Source organism: Wickerhamomyces ciferrii, contig 00043 (genome assembly GCF_000313485.1).
Source record: "Wickerhamomyces ciferrii WGS project CAIF00000000 data, strain NRRL Y-1031 F-60-10, contig 00043, whole genome shotgun sequence".
NCBI lineage: Eukaryota > Fungi > Ascomycota > Saccharomycetes > Phaffomycetales > Wickerhamomycetaceae > Hansenula > Hansenula ciferrii.
In genome coordinates, this window is record NW_011887697.1 from 97382 (window position 1) to 121897 (window position 24516).

Genomic DNA, 24516 nt, shown 5'->3' on the forward strand with positions numbered 1-24516 from the left:
TTTTCTCTGCTTTCTGAAATGAATTTTTAACCATGACTTAACCTAATATAATGTTGAGAATGGATCCTTGGTAGTATTTTCAAACATATTTCTAATATCATTCATTTGTCCTTTATGTTTGAATGTAAACCCAACAAAATTTGGTGGTTTTTGTTTGTTTTGACTTGCCAGTTTTTCAATATGTGCTTGTTTATTGAAAACTTCGGCATATTTAGCCATATCACCTTCATCTTCAAAATCATCGAAATAACCAGCATCAAGATCAGAATCTAATGAAGGAATGAAAGGTGGTGATTTATTTCTTAAATTGTCAAAATCAACTCCTGCAAAATAATTCATTCTTTTAACTTGTTCAAAAGTTTTCAGACGATTTGGACTATCAGCAATTAAACGAGTTAAGAATTCCCAAGTTCTATCACTAAATACATATGAGCCATCGCTGTTTTTTGGTCTAACAAAATATGATTTCCAATTCTTCAAATTTGAATAAGTCTCTTCAGTTGATTCACCACTGAATGGTGAAAATCCACATAAGCACTCAAATAATATACATCCAATAGACCAATAATCGACTGTCTTATCATATGCATAACCTTTAACAATATCAATTGCCATATAATCTGGACTACCAACAACGGATTTTGAATAATTTAGGTCAGTTTCTCTCAGTTGTTGATACATTTTTCTTCTTTCTAAGAGAGTTCTATCTGGTCTTGGTTTACCAAAAGCATCACCAATTTTTTCTAATTTGATTTTCATTGAATGTATTCTTTCATCTGCAATTGTACCACAAGCTAACCCAAAATCTGTTAATTTCAAATGACCTTTTGAATCAATCAAAAAATTCTCAGGTTTTAAATCTCTATGAATGAACCCTGTCTTATGTAAATCATTTAATGAAGCAAACATCTCAGCTAAGTAGAAACGACAATGTGGTGGAGCTAAAGTGTGACAGTTACTTAATAATGTTCTGAAATCACCACCTGGAACATATTCCATACCTAAATAGACACTTGTAGTATCTTGAAAGGAATATAATAGCTTAACAAGCCAGTCACTTCTTGATGCAGCTAAAATTTCACGTTCTGTCAATAAATGTTCAGTTTCATTCATTCTAACAATCATTGATTTAGAAATAACTTTCAAAGCACAAATTTCTTTTGAATCCTTCTTTCTGGAAAGGTAAACTTGACCATAACCACCTTGACCAATTTGAGTAATGATTTCAAAATCTTTGTTTTTAGGTTTCAGTCTTCTTTTTCTCAAGTTTGAGCTTTCATTATTAACATAACTTCTCCACTCCATCTCAGGATTTCTTGATCTATTGATATTGTTTAGAACAGTTCTTGTACGTTCTCTTCTGGTGATGACATAGTCAAAATAGTCACAATAGTAATCCAAAAAATACATTTGACAAACATTTACCATACGTTTATGTTTTGTGCTCAAAGGTTTAGGTTGAAGTTCTCTATGTCTTGTGGATCTTAATGGACTTGTACCATTACTTGTTGGTTGGTTCAGTCTTGAAGGTGAAGTATATTCCAAAGGACGGTTTTCCTTATTCATTGGTGAGTTTGGTTCAAAGCTAAATTTGTCATTGGTATAGCCATTATTAGATCTGTTTTGGAACTGAAGTGACTCCATGTTCTTGGTTAGATCATCCACAACTGGGTTTCTATTCATCCTGCTACTGAAGAAATTAGCGACCATCTTGATATGTGAAACTCTGAGACCCGGATGAAGAGCAAAGATCCAAGATTATATAGAGTCCAAATATAGCTTGTTGGAGTTTGATGCTGAGTTTCTGCCTCCAATTTCAAAAGTGTAAACACAAGTTTCCAATGTTTTCGTTTGTAATTTTTTGATTTTGTTTACAATTTACCCGATTCGATGGGAAAGTCGCGAGAAGGTACGGTCACGTGAGTGAACTTCTTAACTACTTATAATTAATTAACTAATTAACTATTCATTCATTTCGTCAAAAGGGTTTCTATTCATCCTATCACTTGGTAGCGGTGGTGGTTCATCTCTTTATTCGTTTCCCATCCCTTCCATTTTCTAATGATTTAGCATTATCAGTATTACCAAAGTTCAAAACAGCCATATTGAATTGTTCACTATTTTCAGTAGCTTTTTCCAATCGATTCTTCATAGCTTTTGAAACTTTAGCATTTGTATTGGTATTAACAGCAATACCAGATAATGATCCTGACATACCTAGACCAATTTCTTCACCAAATCCATCAGTAACAGAATTTTCCACTTTACCGAATTCCATTCTGTTTTGTGCTTTTCTCAATTCTGATGATTGAACTCTTTCTCTCATCTTTCTATATTTTCTACCAGCTCTCTTCTTAGAAGGCTTGTCAATTGGTGCAGGTAAAGCTTTTGGTGCTTTATTTTCTGGTGGTTCTTGTAATTTATCTATTTTTTCATCAATTTCTCTTCTCCATTTTTGACCCCGAGATCCATCAGGAACAGAGCTTGCAAAATCCATTCTAGCAGCTAAAATAATCTTACCTGATACTATTCTCATTGCTTGTTTTCTTATATCAGGATCAACTGATTGAATAAGGTCACTATAGAATAATATACCTTGTTGTCTAACACCACTTTGTCCAAAACCTATACCGACAGCTCTTTTGTTTCCCAATGATGGAATGTTACATGATGGTGTTTGTGAAAGACCTTTCAAACCACCCAAGACACTCATAAATTGTGATGCGGTATAAGAACCAACAATTGCTGCTAAATTTGGTGCGAAAACGGATAGTCTTGAGGCGACATATTCTGTGATTTCCCTTCTAGACGAATCTAATTCTAGTAACAAATCACAAGCAGCAATGACTTTTTGTAAATCTGAAGGTGATAATTCCTGGGTATTATCTTTAGCTTGGATGACAGACATTGTTAAAACTAAAACTTTCTCCTTGGATATGAATGATAGTTCATCTTGTGATATATCTAAATTGTTTCCTAGAGTTTTCACAATTTTGGAATATTCAAATGAGTTCGGTATCAGTGATTCTAATTCTGGAAATCTTCTTCTATAATGTGCCTTAATGAAATCATGAACCAAGAAAATTTCATTTGTGATCTCTACTGATAAATCATTAACCCCTATAAGAAAATCATATTCTTCCTTTTTGGAAACTGGTTGTGCTTTGTATTGTTGAATTTTATCCAATATTGGACCAATCTTATGACTTAATTTTGAGATTTTGGTAACGTCTTGTATCGTGGAAAGATCGATCCTTGAAAGTAGATCACCCGTCGACACATCTTTCCCTGAATTTATCAATTGATTCAACTGCGTTTCAACGTCGTCCATGGGTATATCACCACTATTGTCTTTTGAGCTTATATCTTTTAATTCTTTAATTTCAACATTTTCAACTTCTTCTTTTTCAGACTCAAAGTCACTATCACTATCTAAATCTTTCAGTAGTTCATCATTCAACGACATTGCAAGGGTAGTGGCTTTATATATCACTGACTCAATCAAGATCTAAATATCCTTATAGTATTCAAGATCACAGCTTAATAAATTTCTATTATATTACTACTGATGAGACCGGGTTACCACTTGAAGTATGTCAATCCGGTTAGAGCACCGTAAAATGTCAATGTTGGTAAATTTTTTTCAGAAAATGGCACCAAATAATCGATCAATGAGTAATAAATATTCAAAAATCATAGTTGAGTTTACGACTTGTGTATGTCAATTTTTCTTCGTGGGAGGATATTTAATAGCTTTTCATTCCATTTTAGAAGGCCAAATACTGTTTTTGCTGGGAAAAGACTACTACACTCGACATATATTTACAAAATGAGTGATAAGATTGAGAATCCAGCTCAACCAGAAGCTGCTGCTGCTCAAGCCACTCAAGCTGCTCCAGCTGAAGGTGCTCCAAAAGTTAAAACTGAAAAAGAATTAGAAAAAGAGCGTAAGAAGGCTGAAAAATTAGCTAAATTTAAAGCTAAAGAAGCTAAAAAGGCTGAAGATAAGAAGAAAGCTGAAGCTAATAAAGAATCTAAACCAAAGAAAGAAAAAAAAGTTGTTGAACCAATTCCTGAATTCGTTGATAAAACTGTTGCTGGTGAAAAGAAAATCTTGGTCAATTTAGAAGATCCATCTTTAAAAGCTTACGATCCAAAAAATGTTGAAAGTTCATGGTATGAATGGTGGGTCAAAGAAGGTTTATTTGAACCAGAATTTGCTGAAAATGGTGAATTTAAACCAGAAGGTGTTTTCTGTATTCCAGCACCACCACCAAATGTTACTGGTGCTTTACATATTGGTCATGCTTTAACCGTTTCCATTCAAGATACTTTAATTAGATATAACAGAATGAAAGGTAAAACTGTTTTATTCTTACCTGGATTCGATCATGCTGGTATTGCTACACAATCTGTTGTTGAAAAACAATTAGCTAGAGATGGTATTTCAAGACATACTTTAGGTCGTGAAGCTTTTATCAAGAAAGTTTGGGAATGGAAAGAAGTTTACCATGCTAAAATCAAAAGTCAATTTACAAGATTAGGTGCTTCATATGATTGGAATTATGAAAGATTCACCTTAGATGATAACTTATCTAAATCAGTTACTGAAGCTTTCGTCAAATTACATCAAGAAGGTGTTATCTATAGAGCTTCCCGTTTAATTAACTGGTCAGTTCATTTAAACACTGCTTTATCTAATTTAGAAGTTGATAACAAGGAAATTCCAGGTAAAACCTTATTATCAGTTCCAGGTTATGATGAAAAAGTTGAATTTGGTGTTTTAACTTCATTTGCTTATCCAGTTGAAAACTCTGATGAAAAATTAGTTGTTGCTACAACTCGTCCAGAAACTTTATTTGGTGATACAGGTGTTGCCGTTCATCCAGAAGATCCAAGATATAAACATTTACATGGTAAATTTGTTATTCATCCATTCTTAGGTACCAAAATCCCAATTGTCACCGATGCTGAAGCCGTTGATATGGAATTCGGTACTGGTGCTGTTAAAATTACCCCAGGTCATGACACAAACGATTACAACACTGGTAAACGTAACAACTTGGAAATCGTCAACATTTTAACTGATGATGGTGTTTTGAACGAAAATGCTGGTGAATGGGCTGGTATTAAGAGATTCGATGCTAGAAAGAAAGTTATTGAAGCTTTGAAAGAAAAAGGTTTATTTGTTGAACAAACTGAAAACCCAATGACTATCCCAATCTGTTCAAGATCTGGTGATGTTATTGAACCATTATTAAAACCACAATGGTGGGTTTCCCAAAAAGACATGGCTGCTGAAGCTATTAAAGCCGTTAGAAACGGTGATATTACAATTACACCAAAATCTTCAGAAGCTGAATATTTCCATTGGTTAGAAAACATTCAAGATTGGTGTATTTCTCGTCAATTATGGTGGGGTCATAGATGTCCAGTTTACTTCGTTCAAATTGAAGGTGAAACTAATGATGAAAACGATGATAACTACTGGGTTTCAGGTAGAACTTTACAAGAAGCTGAAGAACAAGCTGCTCAAAGATTTGCTGGTAAAACTTACACTTTAAGACAAGATGAAGATGTCTTAGATACCTGGTTTTCATCTGGTTTATGGCCATTTTCCACTTTAGGATGGCCAGAAAAGACCAATGATTTATCTAAATTCTACCCATGGTCAATGTTAGAAACTGGTTGGGATATTTTATTCTTCTGGGTTTCAAGAATGATTTTATTAGGTTTGAAAATGACTGGTGAAATTCCATTTAAAGAAGTTTTCTGTCATTCATTAGTTCGTGATGCTCAAGGTAGAAAAATGTCTAAATCATTAGGTAATGTTGTTGATCCATTAGATGTTATTACAGGTATTTCTTTAGAAAACTTACACAGTAAATTGTTAGGTGGTAATTTGGCTGCTAAAGAAGTTGAAAAGGCCAAAGCTGGTCAAAAAGAATCATATCCAAATGGTATTCCACAATGTGGTACTGATGCTTTAAGATTTGCCTTATGTGCTTATACTACTGGTGGTCGTGATATCAACTTGGATATTTTACGTGTTGAAGGTTATAGAAAATTCTGTAACAAAATTTATCAAGCTACTAAATTCGCTTTATTACGTCTTGGTGATGATTATAAACCACCAGCTACTGAAGGTTTAACTGGTCAAGAATCATTAGTTGAAAAATGGATCTTACATAAATTAAATGAAACTTCTAAAATTGTTAATGAATCATTTGAAAAGCGTGATTTCTTAACTTCAACTTCAGCCATCTATGAATATTGGTATCAAGTTTGTGATGTTTACATTGAAAACTCCAAATCATTAATTTTAGAAGGTTCAGAAGCTGAACGTAAATCAGCAAGAGATACATTATACACAACCATTGATGGTGCTTTAAGATTAATTCATCCATTCATGCCTTTCTTATCTGAAGAAATGTGGCAACGTTTACCACGTCGTGGTTCTGATAACACTAAATCAATTGTTAAAGCTGCTTATCCAACTTACAACAAAGAATTTGATAATGCTAAAGCAAGTGCTGATTATGAAACTATCTTGGATGTTACTAAAGAAGCTCGTTCATTATTAGCTCAATACAACATCATCAAGAACGGTAAAGTTTTCGTTGAAGCTTCAAACGCTGAACAATTTGAAACTATCACTGCTCAAAAAGAATCAATCGTTGCATTAATTAAAGCTATTGACTCAATCGAGGTTGTTAAATCAGTTGAAGAAATCCCACAAGGTGTTGTTTTACAAGCCGTTTCACCAGAAATCAATGTTCATTTATTAGTTAAAGGTCATGTTGATATTGATGCTGAAATTTCTAAAGCTCAAAAGAAATTAGATAAAGTTCAAAAGAGTAAACAATCAATTGAAAAAATCGTCAACAGTAAAGATTATGCTTCAAAAGCTAACCAAGAAGCTCAAGAACAAAATAAAACCAAATTAGAAAACGCAGCTGCTGAAATTGAAGGTTTCGAACAAACCATTGCCAACTTGGAACGTTTAAAATTATAGATATTTAGATCACAATTGATTATATAGTAATTATTATTTGAAGCATGTACAAAATGATTATACAAGTAAATTATAAGTCAAATTCATGATAGTTCTAAAGTAAGATCTATACACTCCATACAAAATCTTTTTCAACTTTTTCTTGTAAAGTCTTTCTGAATTTTTGATGAACTTTCCCAGTATGTTGTTTGGCAATAGCTAACACTCTATAAACTTCATCTTCAGTGAATGTACCAATACTATCACTAAACAAAATATTACTTGGTTCACCATTCTCTATAGCATATACCACAACATGTGAACTTTTAGAAGATCTTAATTGTTCCTTAGTTGGACCGGCAATTAATTCACCACTTTCGGTGATGGCAATATCTTGAGCAGCAAAAGATACACTAAGTCCTATATTAGCATCAATCAATGCCAAATATGATGAATTGACGATGGCTGATAATTCTTTTGATGTGTATTCTCTATCTTCACCAGACTCTAAAACTTGTGATGTGATCTGTATAAGCTGTCTTGGAAATAAATGACCAATAATAACTTGTGATAATATGGCTCTAAGCTTGTCTTCTAATAATTTTTCCCTTGTATTCGATACTCCTATATCTGCTCTTATTATAACTTCTAAAGCAGATGTTGTTGGTAACTCTTGTCTAGCTTTTGGTTCTATTGGACCTGAAACTGATGATATAACTTTGGTTTCACCGGCATCTAGGGATGCAGAACCATCCACTCTGTTCAAAATAGTAGTTTCACTTTCTAAGGTCATTATTCTGTTGGTAAAATACGTCTTTCAGTGAAGATTTGTTTGTATCATTTTGAATTTTTGTATAGTACGTATAAACTTTTTTTTATGTTTGCTGAGTTCCGGAATGATTTTAGTCGGATCTCGGACACCACTTAAACTTTTCGGTGATGAGATACGAAATTATGGACTATTTTGGCACTTTTCTGTTGATTTTGGCTTGATTTACTAGCTAATCTAAGATTAGAGGATGGTTGAGAAGTCCAATAGTGACCATCTTAGACAGGGAACCAAGGTTTCGCCTGTGACTTCAGCTATAGCAGGATCAATATCGGGTCTTGTGGCTAGGTTAGTAATATAGATCAGATATATCTCTTGTGTGAATATGTTTACTAATGCTCAAGTATAGAATGTGTACAGCTCCATTGGATGTGGTGAAAATAAGGCTTCAGTTACAAGTCAGTGGTAATAAGTATCAAGGGATCTTGCATACTGTCAAAGTCATCGCAAAAGAAGAAGGTATGCTCGCGTTATGGAAAGGTAATGTTCCTGCTGCTGTCATGTATATTCTTTATGGGGCAGCTCAATTCTCAAGTTATTCTATGTATAACAATATACTGAGTGATCTTCAGACGCAGTACAACTATCATATTGGACCTGCTAGTCATTCATTTATTTTGGGGTCACTGGCCGGTTGTACTAGTACAATAATATCATATCCATTTGATTTACTAAGGACAAGGTTTGCCAATGAACCAAAGTTTAGTAAGTTATCAACGACTGTGAGTAATATATTTAAAGAAGAAGGTGCTTTGGGTTTCTTCAAAGGTGTTAATGCTGGAATGGTATCTATATCACTGTATACAGGCTTAATGTTTTGGTCATATGAAATATCGCGTATGGTTTCACAAAGCTCACAAAAATATCAACCCATTCTTGAACCTTTATGTGGATTAAGTGCAGGTGTATTTGCCAAAAGTGTTGTATTCCCATTGGATCTTATAAGGAAAAGGTTACAAGTTAATAAAGCTAAAAATCAAAATTTCATAAAAGCGGGCTTGAAAGTTGTTAAAGTTGAAGGTGTTAAAGGGCTATATAAAGGGTTCCTTGCTTCCATCATAAAAAGTGCACCAACAACAGCTATTTCCATATGGACATATGAGCATTTCTTAAGAGTCTATAAATCTGATTAAATATTCATGCATCACTGTATTTTTTCCCGTTAGACTATCAATTGTAGTTGAAAAAAGCATTACCACTGGGAAAATTAAGGACAAGGTCGGATTGTATTTCATTATAATAGCACAAAGGGTTTTCAATCAAACGATCATGGTATATTAATCTGGGTAGCTGGCAATTAATTCAAATATCCTTTCCAAATGGATGTTGCAATCAAAAATTTAACAAATTATTTGATAGATCTATCAAATCACATAGAGATTAAGTATATGTTTCTTTTACCAAGTTTAAAGCTACCATTATATATGTACCTCAATCTTTTTTTTATATATTTCAAATAAATATCTTTAATAACTTTGGAATCCACCATGTCGAGTATAATTCTTATAATATAGGCTTTGGACATACTGCACTTGAAATTGTGTTTTTATGGATTTAGAAGTCCATCTTGTGACTTGAACCCATATTAAGAACATAAAAAGGTCAATTGGTCTTCAATGGAATAATTAGAGTATCCAATCCCTAACAATCAACATTTATGACCTGTAGTTAAACAAAGATAGGTAAAATAGTAAAATATACTATCTAAAATCTCCGAATCGTGCTTATCAGTCATTCGGAATTACTTCTGAAAATAGTAACCGCAAAAAAATGAAAGCGTTAATTTTCCACTATGGCGTTTTTGATAAAACCTTTTATACTCGATTGAAAGAAATCCACAATCATTCACTCTTTCTACCTTCAAGCTCATACAAGATATAGCAAGATAGTACAGCAAAAATGACTGACTTTGTCGATGAAAAAAGAGAGCTGAGTGAATTGGAGTTACCAGTGACCACTAAAAGAAAGGACAATAAAAAGAGTCATCTCGTTAAACACTTGTTGTCTACTTTACTCGTTGGTGGTTTATTCTATTTAACAACCAATGGTTTCTTCAATTGTCATCAGGGAAAGGAAACTACTATCACAAGATTCCCACAACCTGAACCTGTTCGTCCAAATAATTATTTTGCGGGCACTAACAGTGCTAATAAGATCTATTATGATGACGATTTCAAAAACAAATCAATTGAAAAATTAGCAGGTGCTGTTAGAATTGAAACTGAATCTTATGATAACAATCCAAGACCAATTGAAGATCTGAAAAACTGGATCAAATTCTACAAGTTACATGATTATCTTGAAAAGACTTTCCCATTGTTCCATAAACACTTGACTCGTGAAAAAGTTGAAAAAATTAGTTTACTCTATACATGGGAAGGTTCAAATCCAGATCTCAAACCATTATTATTAGCTGCTCATCAAGATGTGGTTCCAATTGACCCAAGTACTAGACATTTATGGACCCATGATCCTTATGCTGGTGTTTATGACGGTAAATATATTTGGGGACGTGGTGTTTCTGATTGTAAAGATTTATTAATCGGTACTTTTGAAGCTGTTGAACAATTGATTGAGGATGGATTTAAGCCTGAAAGAACCATTTTATTTGCATTTGGTAATGATGAAGAAAGTACAAGTTTTGGTGCAGGTGCTCTTAGTGAACATATTGAGAAAAGATACGGTAAAGATTCAATCTTTGCATTGGTTGATGAAGGTACCGGTGTTTTACAAGTTGATGGTCAACAAATTGCTGCCCCATCAACAGCAGAAAAGGGTCATATTGATTTTTACTTAGAGTTAACTACTCCAGGTGGTCATTCCTCTGTTCCACCAGATCACACTTCAATTGGTATCATTTCTAAATTTGTTACTTTGTTGGAAGCAAATCCAAATAAACCAAGAATCTCATCTAAAAATCCATTTGTTCAATACTTACAAGTTGCATACGAAGATTCTGATAAAATCTCAAACTCTTTCAAACAAGACCTTGCAAATGTTGACAATGATAAACACGCTCAAGAAAGATTAATTGAATTTCTTTCAAAGGATAAATCAACAAGATATGCAATCCGTACAAGTCAAGCTATTGACGTGGTCCATGGTGGTGTCAAATCAAATGCATTGCCTGAATATGTTACGTTGGTTGTTAATCAACGTATTGATATCCATTCTTCATTAAATGAAACTTATGAGCGTTTCTTGACTCATTTGAAAACAATTGCTAAAGAATTCGATTTGGGTATTGAATTTGATGGTACAGTCTTATCTAAACCAACTGAAAATGGTAATTTTAGAATCACTCTAGGTGGTCCATTAGAACCAGCTCCAGTTACACCATCATCTGGACCAGTTTGGGACTTATTTTCAGGTACAATTAAGCATGTCTACGATGATATTGTTAACAAAGATAATGATAAGAAATTAAAAGTTGCACCATTCACAATGTTGGGTAACACTGATACCAAACATTATTGGGATTTAACCAAAAATATTTTCAGATTCCAAGGAAATCTTAATGATCCTGAGTCAATGTCAAGTGGTATCCATAGTGTTAATGAACGATTAACACCAGAAGAACATCTACAAGTTATTACATTCTTATATGAATTTATTTTAAATGTTGACCAAGCGAGATAGCTAATAGGCAATTGTATACTCAATAACACACAATACTTTTATAATGAAGATCAATTTACGTGTATTTCTTAGCTCAAAAGCTCATATATATAGTGTTACTTTAGTTAATTATCTTGATAAGTGGAAAGTAGCTGCACATATTAAATTACGTCCATGAAGATATATAAGCTCCGGTTAAATTGTATATTAAGATACTCTAAGCTGATATATTAAGAAACTAGTCCATAATATAAGCACTATTTCTTAGGGCGCGCAAAATAGCTAGAGGAATATAAGACAGAATTGATATTAGATCCTGATACTGTCAAATCGGAATTAATTCGAGGTTATGATATGAGTGCCCCTACCAGCAATAACTCATCCGGAAAAACCACTATAATTTCAAACTTCAAGCAAATGCTTTTATGGCTTGGTAACAAGGCAGATAGGGCGACAAATATTAATGCATGTGGTTAACTCGAAGGTGTAATCTATTCAATTAGTTTTACTCTGCGTTCGTTTCATGACAGGCTGGGATAAAATTTAATGATCCGGAACTTTAGCTTTAAAATTGCTTATGTAAATTGTTATGTCATCACAAATCTGAGTAAATAGAACATGAGATATCTCGGTATACAGTGGTTTTAATTGGATGCAGCATTGATAGCCTTATGCAGTGAGCGATGGGTACTCTAATGATACCAAATATAGCCAGAACCACCGGCGGAACAGTGAGTTATAATTAAAACGCTCCATGATGTGGCCCGTAGTATGGTAAACATCCGCAAGAGCACGCTTTTATGGCCAAGTTGGTAAGGCGCTACACTAGTAATGTAGCGATCCTCAGTTCGACTCTGAGTGAAAGCAAGCTTCTTTTTTTTGAATATCTTCCAAAATTGAGCGATATTCTACCTTTTTTTGAGCCTAGGTAATACTAGTAGGTGTACAGATTCCATAAGTTGATTTAAAACTATTTTTGGACATGAATTGGTCCTATTTCAAGAGGTCTAATACATATCACCCATACCTAAAAACTTATAAGCGGGTAATAATTTCGCGAATTCAATCTCGATTTTGGAAAACACTATAAATTTTTTTCCAATTGTTCAAAAGTTTTCAAACTTTTACATATCTATTTTTTCCTTTCTTTATATCCTTCCAAGTTTTAAACTATATGATGAAGTCTCGCGTTATTTTCAGACAATTCCCTAGAGGTTGAGTGATTGGCTTTGCTGATCATTCCTTCTAAGTGATGTGGTTTTTTAATCATGTTTGGGTTTTAATGGAGAAGGTGTTCGGCGCAACCATTATCTTGTTACATTATAATTATACGGATGCCATAGAGAATTTCTGACCCTTTTATTATAAAGGAATTGGAATTTGGAAGGGTATCAATCATATATTCAATATAAATTTGATTTGAATTGTGTATTTATTATGTAGTCTTTTTGATTTTTGTTCGCAATTTTGAGTACAGTTTAATTCTCAAATATTTCAATGGAATTAAACTTCATACATTTGCGATATATCAAATTTTGATCTTGGTTACATGAAACTAAAAGACTTTCTTGTTCGATAGTTGTCTTTTACGATATATTTGATAACCTACAATTAAAGTTCAGCTTTCATATATGATTATTATATTAGGTTATGAATCTTATTGTCATTCTATTTTACAAATATATGTTGACCATCATCAAATGGTGATCTTAACTTTCTCTTTCAAATATGTTGTATATGTTGTTATCTCATTCAATCTTTTTTGTTTTGTAAATCTTCAATGTCTAATTCAGCTAATAAGACAGCAGCTCTTACTAATTGAATGACATTAGTTGATTGTTTGAACAAATAAAATGGGAAACAAATAGCAGCCAAGATCCCAGCAATTGAATAATATTCACCAAAGATTGAAACATTATATAATGGGAAATAATAAAGATATAAAGCAACATAGAAAACTTCATTAAATGCACACATTGTGAAAAGAACATATCTGTTTGTATAATATAAATTTAATAAATAACTTGATTCTTTATCAATATTCTTATGGGATTTTCCACCAGTTTGTAAAGTAGCATACATATGCATATAATGAGAAGCTAAATCTAGTGAAACTAATAATTGGAAAACAAGAGCATAATCTGGGTATAAAACACAAAGGAAACAAATTAATGAGGAAGTTGTACATCTATCAGTAACCATATCTAAAACAGCTCCGAATCGACTGGTTTGGTTATAATATCTGGCAGCATGTCCATCTAAGGCATCTAATAAACATGAAATACAATAAACCAATGTACAATATAATGGATGTGATTTCATCAATTGGAATGATATCACGGCTGTTATCACTCTAAGATAACCGATATAGTTTGGAACGTAGTTGAAAATAGTGGTAGTGGTGATCTGTTTTGTGGACATCTTGTGCTAGCAGAATGTGAATATGTTGATGATTTGAATCCCTTTAAAGCAACAAATAACACCAATTAATTATCAATAAAACTTTTCAAAAACTTTTTTGAATGTTTTCATTAATTTCAACCGTGTATTTTTTTTATGATCCGACAACGAAAAAACTCTCAATCGCGAAATTTGATTGACAATATTGGCTGATACCGGGGTGTTTTGGGGAGGTATTTTAACTTATTTCAAGGGTGATGTAATAGCTACACTCTTGAGGCTATTTGAGATGTAAAGGCTACTCTAATCCAACTTTTTTCTCCTCTAAATCTGCTCAAAACTTCAACAAATCATCCCATTTTAAGCAGCTCATCGGCCAAAAATGGCAGATTCCCTGTGTCGATAATACCTCATAGAAAAAAAATTCAATACCCATCACATTAAATATAGAGAGAAATCAGGATCTACTACTAATAAAAGACAAGGATTTGAGAATAATATTCAAGATGTCCTCTCCAGAAATCCCACTAGCTGTGATATTATCTCTTTTAGACAATCCAGAAGCTTCAACTTTATCCTATATTTTGAAATCATTATATCAATCAAAACATACAATTACCAAAGCATCAAAATCTGAAATCAATCATCTTATCGCTAAGACTACAAATTTATTGAATTCTAAAAATGGTTTGAAAAGATGGTATGGTTCCCATGTTGTTCAAATCTTAGCTATGAATCCAATTATTTTAACAAATGGTGGTACTGGATTCATTGTTGCACTCTTGAAAATTATTAATGAAATCGGTGTCCCAGTAATTAATTTCACTAATGCTGCATTAGGTCTTGATAAATTAATTCAAGGTATTAGAGGTAAACCTGTTTTAACACGTGAAATCTTAACACCAAACTTACCAAATATAATTTCTTCATTAATTGAAAATTTAAACAAGGATTTATACACTGTTTTACCAATTTTGAAAAAATTATTGTTCAAAAACACAACAACATTTAAACCATTTATCAATAAATTTGAAACAAAATTGAACTCATTATTAATCAATAATTTTCATAATGTTGATGAATCATTGAAATCTGATATTGTTCAATCTTATGCTTATTTAAATTTGGTTAAACCATCACAAAATTCAAATCAAGGTGGTCAAAATGTTCAATCATTACCAGATGATCAATGGAGATTGAAGATTTTCAAAATCTTGGATGAATTACGTTCAACCGTCTTAATTTATGATAATTTAGTTGAATTGAAAAATGATAGAGATATTCAAGATTTATTAAACCAATTACCAGAAAATGAATCCAATACAAAAGATTATATTTTCCCATTCTTACAAATTGATCTAACTGAGCCAATCACAGTGATTCAAATTTCTCAAAGAATTGAAGTTTTAAGTCATTTAATCATTGCATTCTTGACTTCACCAACACCATTTGCTTTAAGAATTCCACTAGGTTTAGTTATTCAAAGTTCAATCTTATTATTAAGTATTTCACCAAATTATATTCCTTTCCAAAAAGATGTTGGTAGAAATGATGAATTGAAAAAAATCATTACAAATGATTTAGCTAAAACTCAATCACATGGATCCATGATTTTATATGAAATTACCAAGACTTATAAGAAATTGGTATTACCACATTTAGAATCCATTTTATCATCATTAGAGGTTGTTATTCCAATCAAAAATGAAAAAGGTTCTAAAAGAGTTAAGATCAATCAAGATTCATGTTTAGCCATTGAACCTGAATTACTATTAATTTTGAAAACAACCGTTGAATTAATGAAACAATTTCAAGGTATTAATGATTTAGATTTGATTAATAAATTAATTGATGTTTCTATATTATTTTTACAAAAAAGAACTCCATTAGATGATTTATTAGAAAAACAAGATCAAAAACAACAACAATCACAATCACAAAACAAATCACAAAAAAAGAAAACTAAGAATAAAGATTCAACTCCATTATCTGATGTTTTATCACATGCAGAATTATTTGAATTGAATGCACCAAAAGAGACCGTTAACATCATTCAAGGATTTTTCGAAGTTGTTATCAAAAGAATTCCAAATTTAACACCAAATTCAAGAATTAAAATTGTTAAATATGTTATCTCTACTGCAACATTAGAAAAATCAACAAGAGGATTAATTTCTGATAAATTGACAAGATTATTAGAAGCCATTGTCTTATATCCAAGTGAAGGTGAAACTTATTCAATCTTACCAATTGCAAAGAGATTATTATCAAATAATGAAGTTTTAAGTTTATTAACAAATCCAAGATTCCCACCATTAGAAACAAAATTCAAACAATCACAAATTCAAGAACAAGTTGAAGAACAAGAAGATGAAGATGAAGATGAAGAAATTGTTGATGCAGAACCACAAATCATTGAAGAACCAAAGCATTTAGAAGTTTCAGATGTTATTCAAGAAGCTACAAAGACTAAACAAGTTCCAATTTCTGAACAAGAGACTAAACAATCAATGGTTTTCAAAAAAAATGATGAAATTAAAGATAAAACAGTCTTAACATTTGCTTCTGAACAAAGTAAGACCGAATCAGAAGAAGAATCAGCAAACAAAACAAGATCATTAGAAGAAAAAGATGATGATGAAGATACTCCATCCAAAAGAATGAAGATTATAAGTGAAGGTTCTAAAACTGTTCAAATTCCTGAAAATAAGATTGGAGAAGAAGAAGAAAGTGATAGTGATTTCGAAATTCCAAACATCGATATTGGAAGTGATGAAGATGAGGAATAGACTATATACAACTCCATAGAATGTTTATACACCTTTTATAAATTATAGTATTATCGTTATCTATTGTTTAATTGAATTCGCGTAGGTAAATCAAGGTGTCAAAAAAAGCCATAATAACCAAAGCCCGTAAATAGGTGATAAAACCAAAGAACGACACGAAATCAACAAGTTTTGAACTATTTATTACTTGGTTCATAGTCCATTGTTGTATTGGAAGGGTTTTGAATGCACAGGTTGTCAAATAATCATGAAACTCACTGATTTACCCACTGAGATACTTGTGGATGGGATCTTTAATAGGTTTGATTCGCTGCACACTTACAAAGCACTTTCACAGACTTGTCACAAATTTAAAGATCTTTTAAGTGAATCTCTTTTGGTTATTCATAATGATGACTCAAAATCTACGGTATCACAGAGACTTTTTGACTTGAATAACTTAAACCATGTTAATATTTGCAAGATATCATTGGAATCATTATTACAAATGATTCAAAAATATCATTTTTTCATCTTCAATTTAAACATTGATGATCTGGAAACTCAAGTACTTCATAATCAAATTAAAATGTTGAAAATCATATTGAAATGCTTACAAACTCATCAGGTGCATCATACAGTCTATGTTAACGCTAAAGATTTTAGTTCTAATCCATTAATCAGATTCCTTTTGCCTAAACTGAACTCATCATTTACTGAATTTTATTTCCCCTTGGTTTCCAAGATTGAAGGTTTTGATGATTTAAGATTATTAGATAACACAAATTGTTATTTCAGTCAATTGAAAGAAATGACTATTGGAAGTTTATCATTCCAATTGTTTAATCTCAAAGCTCCAAAATTGAAAATTTTAAACCAAAGTGAAGTTATTTTAAAAAGAGTAATCACTGAAAGTGTTAGTACAACTAGAATTACAAGTACGAAATTTTTGGATAACTTGAAATGTTCTAAATTGGAAGTTTTAGAAGTAATTGGAGGGATTGAAAAGTCAACTCTTGATAGATTTAAATCACTACAAGTGTTGAGAATCTATGCAGATAATAATTCACAATCAATAAATATTGAACAACTCAGTTCATTGAAAGAACTTGTTATTTCTAAATGCTCTAAATTAGAGCACATTGTTGGACTAGGAAACTCTAACTCCACATTAGAACATATAGATATTTCAAATAATAAAAATTACAACAAAACAACCATGGGTAACTTCCCCAGTTTAAAGAGATTAAATCTATCAAATACCAAGATATCAACATACCCTGAGATCCAGTCTTCAGAAAGACTTTTAGTGAATGTGGAAGGGTGTACTATTCTTGAATAAGTATCGACACCACGCTATGAATATTCCTCTGCTAATGAATGTTAATGAATGTATGAAATTATAAATATTAAATTGTAGTTTATTTACTTTTCGGTGTCTCGGCCATACTCAATAATCCCGAGCATTCCGTTTGATTCAAACCGTTTAAAATCAAATCAACAATATTGAAATCGAAGGCAAAAACAATCAAAACACAGTAGGAAACAATCAATCATCAACACAATGGCAAAGCATGAACTAGGGCACCTGTTTGTGCTTGTTCATGGGTAAGTATTATAGAAAATACTGAAAGCAATCAAAAAAAAACTAACAATCAACAGTCTCTGGGGAGGCGCTTCGCATCTTCATGCTATTGAAGAAACTATACATGACACAATTCAAGATTCAGCAGAAAAAATCGTTACAATAAGACCCAAAAGTTCAGCTTTATTCAAGACTTATGATGGTATAGAAATTGTGGGACAAAGAATGTTACTTGAAGTATTACATGAAGTTCAAAGATTATTACAAGATGATGGGATTGCTGTTTCTAAAATAAGTTTTGTTGGTTATTCATTAGGTGGATTGATTTCAAGATATATGATTGGTGAGTTGGAGAAGTTAGGATTCTTTGACACTGTGGAACCTCAATACTTTACAACTTTTGCCTCACCACATCTTGGAGTTTTCTTTTTCAAGCCTTGGTTTAGTTTATTAAATTTCCTGGGGAGTTCAATATTAGGTCTTGTCGGTAAAGAATTATTCATCAAAGATCAAGGGAAAATCTTGGTTAGATTAAGTGAAGGTGAATATTTTAAAGGTTTAGAAAGATTTCAAAAAAGATATATATTTGCAAATATTCGTCATGATAGATCTGTTAATTTTTATACTGCATTTTTAACTAATAAAAATCCATTTGATAAACATTGGGATCAATTAGATTTGAAATTTGAGTTCGATGAAGATTTATTATCAACATATACAGTGAGAGGAATTGATGTTAAGCCCAAAATTGTTAATTTAGAAACTTCAACATTTAGAGAAAAGGATTATAAGCCTCCTAAGACTTCATGGACTTCAAGGTTTAAGTATGCTGGTGTTTTAGTGCTTGTCTGCTTCATATTGCCAATCTGGATACCGCTTATATTCACGGCAAGTACGATTGGTTCAATAACAAGTTATTTCATTGTTAGAACTTATAAAGGACCTGATATAGATGCTTTAAGAGAGTTAGCAAATAATAAAAAACGGGTGATTGACTATGAAGAAGCTCATGGAGCAGATGATATAACTGAAGAGCATGAACCTCTACAGGAAAGATTAGAAGATGCCACGGGTGAAGCATTGGAGAATGTAATTAATGTTGGGCATTATTCACCATCAACTGATTCAACTCCACCAACTGCCTGTGAATCTGTTAAGGAAAAACTTTTAGGTAAGACAAAAGCGGTTGTTAAAGAGGCACCAAAAATTTTGATCTTGAAAAGTAAAGTGGATCAATTATACAAATATTTAAATGCCAAATTTTTAGATCCTGATGTTGAACAATATGAAATTTTCCAGAAAACTGATGCTTTACCTTTGAATCATGAACGGATTGGAATCTTGAACAATTTGAATCAACTAACTTGGAATAAGTTTGCAGTTTATGTTAATGTTTTGAATGCACATGATGGGATAATTGCTAGAAAGGGATTGAAGAAAAGTACAGTTAAAGGTGTTGCAACGGTTTATTTTTGGGGTGAATTGATTAATAGAGAGATTAGAGAATCTTATAAATAGTTATATTAATATGGGCTGGTTTATTTATGGAAATTTCTGTAGTCTTGTGATGTATTCTTCTGTTTTGGGATTAGCCTTCGAGAAGGAGATGTATTGGCTTTAAGTAGAGTGCTATATTTCATATACCAATCCCCAAAAACAACAAAAAGTGGGAATCGAGTTTGTACCCATAAAATATTCATCTTTGTGTCAAACATTTTATTAAAATGACATCAATCTGATTGATCTATTTTTAGATTTCCATCAATGTACTTTTTGTGTCACAATGGGTTTTGTGGTTTTTGTGGTATTTGTTTTGTGGATGGCACAAAAAATATAAATACTTTTGATTTCCTTCCTTTGTTTACTTTTTTTTTTGACTTTTTGTTTTACTCTCATATCTACAACAACTGATTAGAATGGACTACCATTGGCTGGGTTATCTTATCATTTCATCATATCCTTAATTATTTATTGGTTCCAATGCTGTGTGGGCGGGCGGTAATGTTTTTTTATGGTTATTTCAGGCATTTTGTACGGGTTTGGTTCCAAGCTGTTGATGTATCCATACCATGTTGAGGTTTCCACAGATCAATCAATTTATTTTATGTCACGGTGGTGTACATGTTTTCAAGGATTTTCAAATGTGATCGTTAGATAATGAGAATGAATGGTATGTTTTACTTTTTTCTTTGAAGGTAAATGTTCTAAGATTTGATGAATAAGTCGGCACACTTCATTATTCAATTTCATTATATGGAATTCAAATTATATCTACTGAAGTTTGATATTACTAACATTTTTCTAGTGAATTAGAATTCATCATTTGATATTTACAAGTTCAAAACGTTTGTTATACCTTCAAGATATTGATTCTGATTGAAAATAAAAATTTGATTCAAATTATTTCATGCCATGTTTAAGTTTCCACAGATCATTCAACCTATTTTATGTCACAGTTGCTTTACATCTGTTCAAGGATTTTTTTCAATTTTTCAAATGTGATCGTATAATGAGAATTATAAGCGGTATGTTTTACTTTTTTCTTAAAAATGAATGTTTCAAGATCTGATGAATGTTTCAAGATCTGATGAATAAGTCGGCACACTTCATTCTTCAATATTTAGATGGAATTCAAAAACATTTACTAAAGTTTGATACTACTAACATTGTTCTAGTGAATCAGAATTTTTGAATGGAACAGGATTATCAGAATTTTAAGTGTTCAATGATATATGATAAGATATATTTTTACGTGCCCAAGTTAACCTTTCAATATATTAGCTTTGGTTGAAAACTAAGGAGCTGATTCAAATTTGCCATCAACTTTTGGAATATTAATTTTTTTTTTGAAAGTTTTATTCGCTTCTTTAGGGATCACGGTTATTACTAACAATTATTTAAGAGATTGTGAATTTTGATGTTTTTGGTCAGATCAAGATTAATATCCCTTATTGAATAATGAAACCAAAACAAAACAATTTTTGGCCATATACCCAACACATACTACAAATAATTTTATTCATGCAGCTCAGCATAAATGGGATGTGAAGGTAATAGTAAAATGATGGTGGTGACATTAAATTATGGATCAAATGTGAAAGATTAATTTTGGGTCTTGAAAGTTAAAAATGAGAACTATGTTTTAGCCTTTAACACAAAACATGGTTTCTATGGTTGTTATAAAAGTTGAGATGTGATCCAAACTCCTTTAAATTAAATCTTCATTTCAATTTTTGAGCATAGGTGCTACTGACAATCATCAATGATTTTGGATGTTAAAGTTTTCCAAATTTGAAGGATAGAACTAAATTGGGCTATGAAGCTCTATACAACCAAAATATGACACACTATTAACAATAAATATCATTCATGGTTTAATGATACAGCTAGCATTTTAACATTTGCTTAGGATATTATTCAGCATAATATTGTGTACCATGTACGTCAAAGTCCTGAACTATCAAATTTTTGAAAGAAAAAAAGTCAAGTCTCAATTTTATCATTGATTAATTCAAAACTTCAGATGAAAGATCCACCACTTTTTGAATGAACTTTCATCTTTTTAATCAATTTCAATAATATAAAGGGTCTTAATTACAAACGTTTTGGTAATTTGAAAATGAAGGTAAAGACGTTATCCGGGGTCTTTTTGTACAAATCCAAAATTCTAAAAACCTACATCCTAGGGTTTTTAAAAAACCTTTGAAAGATTCATATGCCTATTCTGATAGAGTCTATCACAAATTGAAAATTGAAAAAGTGCAATGTTGAATTTTGAATATTGTTCTCAAAACTTGAGAGAATCAAATAAACAACTAAAGTCATTTAAACATTGAGAAATTTTAGACCTGGACGAATTTCAATCGTCTATTCAAATCTGAAAGACCAATAAACATTAGGTCATATAAAGAAAGTGAATTACAGTCATGATGAAGTTGTGAGTCTGAAATTCTAGATTTTGCAAAAAATAGAGGGTATCTAGATATATAAGATCGGAATTTCTTGCTAAAAAAATATCCATCCATTTCATCCTTCCCATGTTTAAAATGGATCTTAGCTTTTAGAGTTATGGTAAATGAACCATAATTCATACCCCAAGGATCATATACCCGAAATTTTTCAAATTTAAACTTTGGGGTAAAGTAAAAGTGGCATGTCAGTGTTCACATAAGAAACCTGTATTCATCAATTAGTCAAATCTTATTTTTGAATACACCGTTATAACCTATAATCATAAGTTATAATATAACAAATAACCATTAATATTAACTACTTAACAGCTGCCATGTTGAGTGTAATTTGAATGGATCAGTGGATCCATCTTACACTATAGATCAGTAAGTCTATACCTTTTTACAAGGCTAATCAATTCGTTGCATGGTATTCGTTATTGCAAATATATGGTATCTGGCGGCCAGCCAATTCTTTTCTTAACTGAACCAAATAGATGACTAAAATATATGACATTTTCGACATTTTATCCTCTCTATATTAACATTTATATATTTTGGAGTTGGAATAATCAAATCACGTCAAATTAAATGTTATTTTAGAGGAATCGCTAATTAAACATCGGATAGATCTTGTGCCCTTCTGATAATTACTGTTATTTTAGAGAATCGGAAATTAGAATTTAGCAGATGAATAAAATCCGGCAAAGGCGAGAACCCCGAATTTTTGATCCTCCATAATAAAGAATATTTATAAGAGATAGTGGTTAGTTTTTATGTTAAAATACTCCTGATCAAACTTTAAATGTACTAATATGGATTTTGCACCTTTAAAAGGGGTTTAAATAATTTGGTTAGTTTTAACTTTTCAAATTTTTAAAATGAAATTAATATAAATTTACTACATCGACAATTTATATTAAAAATTCAAAAACATATGCTAGCTGTTAAATTCTAGCGCCTATACATCAAGATAAGCCATTAACTATAAAGACAAGCCTTAAAAACACCATAATAGCACAAAAAATCTATACTTTCATTATCAGATTTAACATCAAAACTTGTAAATATAATTTTCATTTACCCGAAAGCAGCTGTATTCATTTATCCGAAATATTAAACAGATTTAATTTATATAATATATGACTTTTATATACAAAAAAAACGAATAAGTAACTTTGATAAGTTGTTAGTGTATATGTAATAAATAAAGACTATATATATAAAAAATTGAGTTTCCAATTAAAGCACTAATTTAGAAGCATTTGCAGCTTTATCTTTTGCCTGTTGACTATACATTTCTCTCATAACTTCCAATAATACTTTTGGGAACATTTGAGGCGTACCACCAACTGTTGTTGGTCTTTTAGTAGAATCTATCACCTTTTTAGCTTTCTCATGAGTCAATGGATTTGCTGGTGTTTTCTTGAAGAAAGCTTTCAATTCTTCATGAGTTAAACCCTTTGGAGCTTTTGGGAAATAAACAAGACCATAAAATGGTGTATTTGGTTCAAATTTCCAACTGAGGGATGATCGACCAACGTCATAAGTTTTATATCCAATCTTTTTAGCAAAGTCATTAGTGATTTGTTTTGCCTTGATATCATCACCAGCTATTGGTAAAATGGTTTGTTTTGACTCATCTTGAGTCGATGAGTTACTTAATTCAATTGAAATGATATTATTGAAAATTTTGACCAATTTATTTGATGGATCCAAATATTTCATGACATATTCACTTGTTGTTAATTTATTGGAGTCTAACTCTTCTAAATGTCCTTCTCTAAAAGGATAATAATTAGATGTATCCAAAATGATTTTATTTTTCAAACCTAATGAAGGTAATAAAGTTGGAACAGCATTTAATGGGATTGAAAGAACAACAATCTTGATGTTTTCAACTTTTGCTATACTTCCAGGTGTACTAGCTTTAGCTTGATCACCAAGTGATGAAACAATACCTGATAATGTATGTGGACTTCTTGAATTACTCAAGACAACGTTATAACCAGCATTAATTGCTAACCTTGCAACGATACCACCAATTTGACCAACACCAATGAATCCGATTGTATCTGACATAGTGTGTGAAGTTATGAATAGCTTGAAACTGGTGAGTTGAAAGTGGTAGTATTGATCTGGAAATTGATGATGATTGATGGTTTTTATAACATCGAGAACATCTAACCTTCGGTTAAAATAGTATGTGGAGTATAAAATGTATAAAATGCAAAGAGGGTAATAGCTATAGTAACCACGGCTAACTAAATTGATATAAACCGATTAAACGTAGACACACAAAGGCCCGAATATTAGTATAAGTCTATGAATTATGGTGGTTTCTATAAGATGTATCATGATTTTAGGTTTAT

General features: G+C 31.7%; 10 protein-coding genes across 10 annotated transcripts; 5 read left to right on the forward strand and 5 right to left on the reverse strand.

Annotated features, from left to right (window-relative positions):
• Positions 1 to 42: 42 nt before the first annotated feature.
• DBF2 (Cell cycle protein kinase) lies at positions 43 to 1710 on the reverse strand (the record flags this gene model as incomplete). The annotated part of the gene is made up of 1 exon (XM_011277452.1): positions 43 to 1710. The coding sequence occupies one exon, from the start codon at positions 1708 to 1710 to the stop codon at positions 43 to 45; it is 1668 nt and encodes a 555-aa protein (XP_011275754.1).
• A 313-nt stretch (positions 1711 to 2023) lies between these two features.
• PRP31 (U4/U6-U5 snRNP complex subunit PRP31) lies at positions 2024 to 3466 on the reverse strand (the record flags this gene model as incomplete). The annotated part of the gene is made up of 1 exon (XM_011277453.1): positions 2024 to 3466. One exon carries the CDS (start codon positions 3464 to 3466, stop codon positions 2024 to 2026), a length of 1443 nt encoding a protein of 480 aa, XP_011275755.1.
• A 363-nt stretch (positions 3467 to 3829) lies between these two features.
• VAS1 (valine--tRNA ligase) lies at positions 3830 to 7015 on the forward strand (the record flags this gene model as incomplete). The annotated part of the gene is made up of 1 exon (XM_011277454.1): positions 3830 to 7015. The coding sequence occupies one exon, from the start codon at positions 3830 to 3832 to the stop codon at positions 7013 to 7015; it is 3186 nt and encodes a 1061-aa protein (XP_011275756.1).
• A 106-nt stretch (positions 7016 to 7121) lies between these two features.
• On the reverse strand, positions 7122 to 7787 carry RRP46 (exosome non-catalytic core subunit RRP46; the record flags this gene model as incomplete). Its single annotated transcript, XM_011277455.1, has 1 exon — positions 7122 to 7787. One exon carries the CDS (start codon positions 7785 to 7787, stop codon positions 7122 to 7124), a length of 666 nt encoding a protein of 221 aa, XP_011275757.1.
• A 386-nt stretch (positions 7788 to 8173) lies between these two features.
• Positions 8174 to 8956, forward strand: TPC1 (thiamine transporter TPC1; the record flags this gene model as incomplete). Its single annotated transcript, XM_011277456.1, has 1 exon — positions 8174 to 8956. One exon carries the CDS (start codon positions 8174 to 8176, stop codon positions 8954 to 8956), a length of 783 nt encoding a protein of 260 aa, XP_011275758.1.
• Positions 8957 to 9722: 766 nt separating this feature from the next.
• Positions 9723 to 11462, forward strand: BN7_1951 (M20 family metallopeptidase; the record flags this gene model as incomplete). The annotated part of the gene is made up of 1 exon (XM_011277457.1): positions 9723 to 11462. The coding sequence occupies one exon, from the start codon at positions 9723 to 9725 to the stop codon at positions 11460 to 11462; it is 1740 nt and encodes a 579-aa protein (XP_011275759.1).
• A 1731-nt stretch (positions 11463 to 13193) lies between these two features.
• Positions 13194 to 13862, reverse strand: PIS1 (CDP-diacylglycerol--inositol 3-phosphatidyltransferase; the record flags this gene model as incomplete). The annotated part of the gene is made up of 1 exon (XM_011277458.1): positions 13194 to 13862. The coding sequence occupies one exon, from the start codon at positions 13860 to 13862 to the stop codon at positions 13194 to 13196; it is 669 nt and encodes a 222-aa protein (XP_011275760.1).
• Positions 13863 to 14347: 485 nt separating this feature from the next.
• Positions 14348 to 16630, forward strand: RIX1 (Rix1p; the record flags this gene model as incomplete). Its single annotated transcript, XM_011277459.1, has 1 exon — positions 14348 to 16630. The coding sequence occupies one exon, from the start codon at positions 14348 to 14350 to the stop codon at positions 16628 to 16630; it is 2283 nt and encodes a 760-aa protein (XP_011275761.1).
• Positions 16631 to 16877: 247 nt separating this feature from the next.
• Positions 16878 to 19712, forward strand: BN7_1954 (putative lipase; the record flags this gene model as incomplete). Its single annotated transcript, XM_011277460.1, has 2 exons — positions 16878 to 17934; positions 18283 to 19712. 2 exons carry the CDS (start codon positions 16878 to 16880, stop codon positions 19710 to 19712), a joined length of 2487 nt encoding a protein of 828 aa, XP_011275762.1.
• Positions 19713 to 23386: 3674 nt separating this feature from the next.
• On the reverse strand, positions 23387 to 24226 carry BN7_1955 (NADPH-dependent F420 reductase; the record flags this gene model as incomplete). The annotated part of the gene is made up of 1 exon (XM_011277461.1): positions 23387 to 24226. The coding sequence occupies one exon, from the start codon at positions 24224 to 24226 to the stop codon at positions 23387 to 23389; it is 840 nt and encodes a 279-aa protein (XP_011275763.1).
• Between the last annotated feature and the right edge of the window lie 290 nt (positions 24227 to 24516).